This window comes from Coturnix japonica, unplaced genomic scaffold (genome assembly GCF_001577835.2).
Source record: "Coturnix japonica isolate 7356 unplaced genomic scaffold, Coturnix japonica 2.1 chrUnrandom460, whole genome shotgun sequence".
Taxonomy (NCBI): domain Eukaryota; kingdom Metazoa; phylum Chordata; class Aves; order Galliformes; family Phasianidae; genus Coturnix; species Coturnix japonica.
In genome coordinates, this window is record NW_015439873.1 from 87301 (window position 1) to 93628 (window position 6328).

The following is a 6328-nucleotide window of genomic DNA, read 5'->3' on the forward strand; positions in this document are numbered from 1 at the left end:
ATTTCACGTATCAAACGGGATTTTGGGTCAAGATCTGGGATTTTGGCGTTACTTGTTGGGTTTCTGGTCAACGTAATGGGATTTTGGGTCAAGATACTGGATTTTGGGTCAAGATACTGGAATTTTGGGTTAAGATAGTGGGATTTTGGGTCTACTTGTTGGGTTTCTGGTCAATGTAATGGGATTTTCGGTCTTGTCAATGGGATTTTGGGTCAAGATATTGGGGTTTTGGGTCAATGTGTTGGGTTTCTGGTCAACGTAATGGGATTTTGGGTCGAGATACTGGGATTTTGGGTCACGATAATGGGATTTTGGGTCGAGATATTGGGATTTTGGGTCAAGACTTTGGGATTTTGGGTCCGTCCATGGCCATATAGAGGGTGATGGGGCAGTGGTCGCTGCCCATGGCCGTGGATCGGATCTGGAATCACACAAGGCCGCCCCCAATCTCTTGGAGAGCAGGAAATAATCCAACCTCCAGCCCACGTTCCTCTCCCTGGCGCCCCCCATATAGGGCCCAAAGGGGGGGGCAGCGCTATGGGGTGCGTGTGGGGCCAGGAATGGGGGCAAGCAATGGGGGTTTTGGGGGCAATTCATGGGGTTTTGGGGCTTGGTCATGGGGTTTGGGGGCAAGAGATTGGGTTTTGGGGCAGCGTGTGGGTTTTGGTAAGGAATGGGGTTTTGGCGTCGAGATATTGGGATTTTGGGTGGAGATATGGGATTTGGGTCAAGATATTGGGATTTGGGTCTACGTGTTGGGTTTCTGGGTAAACGTAATGGGGTTTTGGGTCAAGATTTTGGGATTTTGGGTCAAGATATTGGGATTTTTGGGTCAAGATATTGGGATTTTGGAGTCAATATAATGGGATTTGCTTTCGCAATTGGATTTTGAGTTCACTTTATTGGATTTCATGTATCAAAACGGGATTTTGAGTCAAGATATTGGGATTTTGGGTTCTACTTGTTGGGTTTCTGGTCAACGCAATGGGATTTTGGGTCAAGATATTGGGATTTTGGGTCTATTTTAATAGGGTTTGGGTCAAGTTAATGGGATCTGTTGGGTTTCAGGTCAAGCGTAATGGATTTTTGGGTCAAGATACTGGGATTTTGGGTGCAAGATATTGGGTTTTGGGTCACAGATAATCGGATTTTGGGTCAAGATAATGGGATTTTGGGTCTTCTTGTTGGGTTTCTGGTCAACGTAATTGGATTTTGGGTCAAGATACTGGGATTTTGGGTCAAGATAATGGATTTTAGTCAAATAACGGGATTTTGTGTATCGCAATGGGATTTTGAGTCACTTTATTGGGATTTCACGTATCAAAACGGGATTTTGGGTCAAGATACTGGGATTTTGGGTCAATTAATGGGATTTTGGTCTACTTGTTGGGTTTCTGGTCAACGTAATGGGATTTTGGGTCAAGATATTGGGATTTTGGGTCAAGATATTGGGATTTTGGGTCTACTTGTTGGGTTTCTGGTCAACGTAATGGATTTTTGGGGCAAGGTATTGGAGTTTGGGTCACATTAGTGGATATTTTTGTCAACGTGTTGGGTTTGGGGTCGAGATATTGGATTTTGGGTCACGATACTGGGATTTTGGGTCTACTTGTTGGGTTTCTCGTCAACGTAATGGGATTTTGCGTCAGATAATGGGATTTTGGGTCAAATATTGTTGGAATTTGGCGTCAAGATATTGGGATTTTGGGTCTATTCACATGTTTTGGTCAACGTAATGGTGTTTTGGGCGAGATATTGGGATTTTGGGTCAAGATATTGGGATTTTGCGTCTACTTGTTGGAGGGTTACTAGTGAACGTGTTGTGGTTTGGGGTCAACGTAATGGGATTTTGGTCAAGATAATGCGGATTTTGGGTCTACTTGTTGGGTTTCTGGTCAACGTAATGGGATTTTGGTCAAGATTTTGGACCTTTGGGTCAAGGATACTGGGATTTTGGGTCAAGATGTTGGGATTTTGGGTCCCGTCCATGGCCCAATATAGAGGGTGATGAGGCCGTGGTTCGCTGCCCATGGCCGTGGATCGGAGCTATTGCTTGGAATCACACAAGGCCGCCCCCAATCTCTTGGAGAGCAGGAAATAATCCAACCTCCAGCCCACGTTCCTCTCCCTGGCGCCCCCCATATAGGTCCAGAACGTATAGGCATAGGGTGTTGTAGGGTACAGCTCCCTATAGGAATCAATGAACCCGGCTTTTAGGATTTCCCCCATCCCATCCCGTTCTTCTTGGGTAAAACCGGCCGTTTTTCGGTTACTTTTAGGGTTTTTTAAGTCGATTTCTTCGTGGGCCACGTTAAGGTCCCCGCAAAGGATAACGGGTTTTTTGGTGTCTAATCCTATTAAATAAGCCTTAAAATCCCGATCCCAACGTTGGCGGTATTGGAGGCGGGTCAGACCCCGACCCGAATTAGGGACGTAGGCGCAGACGATGTAACACGTGGGGTATTCAGCTGTCAGGACCCGGCCTTCATTGTCGTGTTCTTCTATGCCTGGAAATGGAAGAGATTTGGGTCAAAAAATGGGGATTTTGGGGCATTTTGGGGTATATAGGGTTGATATGGGGTTATATGGGGTTATATGGGGGGATATGGGGGGTTATAGGGGATATGGGGGATATTCGGCTGTGAGGACCCGGCCTTCGGTGTCATGTTCTTCAATACCTAAAAAATAAGGGGATTTTGGGTCAAAAAAGGGGGATTTTGGGGTTATTAGAGGGGATATAGGGTTGATATGGGGTTATATGGGGTTATATGGGATCTATGGGGTTATATGGGGTTATATGGGGTTATATGGGGTTATATGGGGTTATATGGGATCTATGGGGTTATATGGGGGGATATGAAGTTATATGGGGTTATATGGGGGGATATGGGGGATTATAGGGGATATGGGGGATATTCAGCTGTCAGGACCCAGCCTTCGTTGTTGTGTTCTTCTATGCCTGGAAAATAAGGGGATTTTGGGTCAAAATGGGTGAAAAATGAGTATTTTTGGGGTTTTTAATGGGGTATGGGGGTATATGGGGGGATATAGGGGGATATAGGGGGGATTTGGGGTGAAAAAGGGGGATTTTGGGGGGTTATTAGAGGATATGGGGGATATTCAGCTGTCAGGACCCGGCCTTTGGTATCATGTTCTTCGACACCTGGAAATGGGGAAATTTGGGGTTAAAAAGGGGGATTTTGGGACATTTTGGGGTATATGGGGGGATATAGGCGGGATATAGGGGTGTATGGGGGGATTTGGGGTGAAAAAGTGGGATTTTGGTGGTTTATTATGGGATATGGGGGGTATTCAGCTGTCAGGACCCGGCCTTCATTATCGTGTTCTTCGATACCTGGAAATAGAGGGATTTTGGGTCAAAATGGGTAAAAAATGAGTATTTTTGGGGTTTTTAATGGGGTATGGGGGGATATGGAGTCTTATAGGGGGGATTTGGGGTGAAAAAGGGGGATTTTGGGGGGATATGGGGGATATTCAGCTGTCAGGACCCGGCCTTCATTATCGTGCTCTTCGATACCTGGAAAATAAGGGGATTTTGGGTCAAAAAAGGGGGATTTTGGGGCATTTTGGGGTATATGGGGGGATATGGGGGGGATATAGGGGGTTATGGGGGGATTTTGGGGTGAAAAAGGGGGATTTTGGGGGGATATGGGGGATATTCAGCTGTCAGGACCCGGCTTTCGGTATCGTGCTCTTCTATGCCTGGAAATGGGGAAATTTGGGGTTAAAAAGGGGGATTTTGGGACATTTTGGGGTATATGGGGGTATATGGGGGATTATAAGGGGGATATAGGGGGGATATAGGGGTTGTATGGGGGGATTTTGGGGTGAAAAAGGGGGATTTTGGGGTGTTATTGGGGGATATTCAGCTGTCAGGACCCGGCCTTCGGTGATGTGCTCTTTAATGCCTGGAAATGGGAAAGAATAAGGAGATTTTGGGGTGAAAAAAGGGGATTTTGGGTTAAAAAGGGGGATTTTGAGATGTTATTAGGGGATTTGGGGGGGATATGGGGGGAGATATGGGGTGAAAAAGGGGGATTTTGGGGTTATAGCGGGAATATGGAGGGCTATGGGGAGATAGTGGGGGATTTGGGTTGAAAAAAGGGGGATTTTGGGGTCAGAAAGGCCCCATTTGGGGGCCTGAAAAAGGGCATTTTGGGTCCAAAAGGGCCATTATGGGGGGAAAAAGGCCCATTTGGGGTCAGAAAGGTCAATTTTGGGGCCAACAAAGGCCCAGTTTGTGGTGGTCAGAAGAGCGAATTAGGCTCTAGAAAAGGACTTAGTTTTGCTGCACAGAAGAGCCCATTTTGGGTCTACATTAGGGCATTTTAGGGTCGCAGAAAAACTCATTTTGGGTCCAAAAAAAACCCATGTTTAGGGCAGAGATGCAGCCATTTTGGGTCAATAAAGTCGCGATTTGGGGCCAAAGGGGGCAGCAGACGACGCCTTGAAACTCGCGCGAATGGGCATCACAGATGGATGGGAGACGTGCACGAAGAATTGGCAAGCGGATGTTTTTAGAGTGGAGGGGGGGTCCAAACAAGCTATATTCTGGTTATAGGGAACCAGGAAAGAGTGAGCGCAAGTGTGGATGGGCTCAAAAGGATTTGGCAGCGCGCTTTATCATAGGGCCACGAAAAAGACATGCAATTTCTAAAGAGCAGATCCTCAAGAGACCCAGCAATGACCGGAAATTTTAACGAAAGGCATCCAATAACTCAACACCCCCCATCCTTGACCACGGCCTAAGACACACCCATCTAAGGGGATCTATTAGGGTCGAGACCAGCGGCCTATTTATCGGACCCAAAACCCAAAATGCCCACTCTATTTAGTGCAGCCACGAGAAAAAGCAGGCCCATTCTTTGACACAATCGCAATAAGTCACAACAAAGTCACCCCATATTCTGAACGCGCCCGCGATCAAAATGGAGCCGCTCATTTTTGCGCAGCGCCCTCAAACAGAGAGCCAATATGTCTACTGTCAGAAAAGGAGAGGAATTTAAATAGACGAGTCCTAATAAAAACCCATTCTAGTTTGGGGCCGAGATTAACGGTCAGAAGGCGGGGTATCTTTCAGCCCGCAAAGACATCCACGAAACGCGCAGTCGCACTGTTGCGCCCCAGTCACCACAAATGATGACTATTCTGGGATCTACAAAAGGACCCCATTTGAGTCGGTCAAGAAGTTCTCATATTGCCGGAGCGCAGGAAACCGAATACCTTTTTGGGCTCCCAAAATTTGATGGGATTCGTAGCGGAGTCGAGAAAGTCCCCATTATGACGTGGATGCCGAAAAAGGCCTGCATATTCAAGACAACAGCCTGGGCATAGCTATTCTCGAGGACGAAGTACCAAAAGACCAAAGCGCTGCATTCTTGAGAGTCAGGACAAGGCCCATCTTTTGGGTCTCCAAAAAAATGACCAAATTCTGGCGGCTCACACATTCCAAGAAGAATCTTCCCAGCTTTTACGCCAAAAAAGCCCCATTTTGGGGCTAGAACAGCCCATTTAGGCAACAGAAGAACCATTTTTGGGCACCGTCAAATAAAGTCCCATTATTGGGAGCCAAAAAAGCACTGCATTTTGGAGAGTCGAAATGGGTCTTTGGAGAGTATCAGTAAAGCCATAGTTCTTCGTCGCTATTAATAAAAGGCCAATTTATGGAGTCACGAAAGAGCCATTAAATTGAGCCAAAAAACGTGCCCAGCCATCTTTGGAGTCGAAATTCTTTCGTCACTTCGCTACCACCCTTCAAGTTCAAATTATGCAATCCCTTTCCTTCGCACGCAGGGTACCGAGACACAAGGAAGACGCGCCCCCATACGCCCTAGTGTGATCATTCAATACCATCGGTGTGACACAATCATCTCGAGCCTTCCCCTACGCACATCGTGTTACAAGAAGGACCATTGTACAGGAGGGGTCAGAAAAGCTCCATTGGGGCCTAAAATGCGCACATTTTAGGGGGTCACAATGAGCGGAATTTGGAAGGGCTTCTAAAAAAAAAAAAGCCCATTTTTCCGCGAAACAGATGTCACTTGTTCTCAGAACCCCACCACACACCAGGCGTGTTCCCACAACACCTCAAAGCCGCCAACGCACTACTACTATGGTGTCAAAAAAGGGCCACGTTTGGATCCAGAGAAAGCGACATTCATCCAAGCCTCCCCGACAAAGGAGGATTTAGGCGTTAAAAAAAAACCCCATGTTTTACCGGTCAGAAAGGGGGGATTTAGGGTGTCATAAATAGCCCGGCCCCCCTACCACATTGGGGCCAAAACAATGCCACATTATTAGGGCCAGA

The 6328-nt window shown here is 46.9% G+C and overlaps 1 protein-coding gene and 1 long non-coding RNA gene across 2 annotated transcripts in view; both read right to left on the reverse strand.

Moving 5' to 3' along the window:
• Positions 1–6328, reverse strand: part of APEX1 (apurinic/apyrimidinic endodeoxyribonuclease 1) — a 28620-nt gene that overhangs the window by 3929 nt on the left and 18363 nt on the right. Inside the window, exon 6 of the mRNA XM_015850445.2 lies at positions 2077–2507. Within this exon, the coding sequence (XP_015705931.2) occupies positions 2077–2507 (431 nt within the window). The remainder of the gene's footprint in view (positions 1–2076; positions 2508–6328) is intronic.
• Positions 882–1667, reverse strand: LOC107307007. Its single transcript, XR_001552323.1, has 2 exons — positions 1384–1667; positions 882–1054 (listed from the first exon to the last, which is right to left on the reverse strand). It is a non-coding gene; the product is annotated as an uncharacterized LOC107307007 (long non-coding RNA).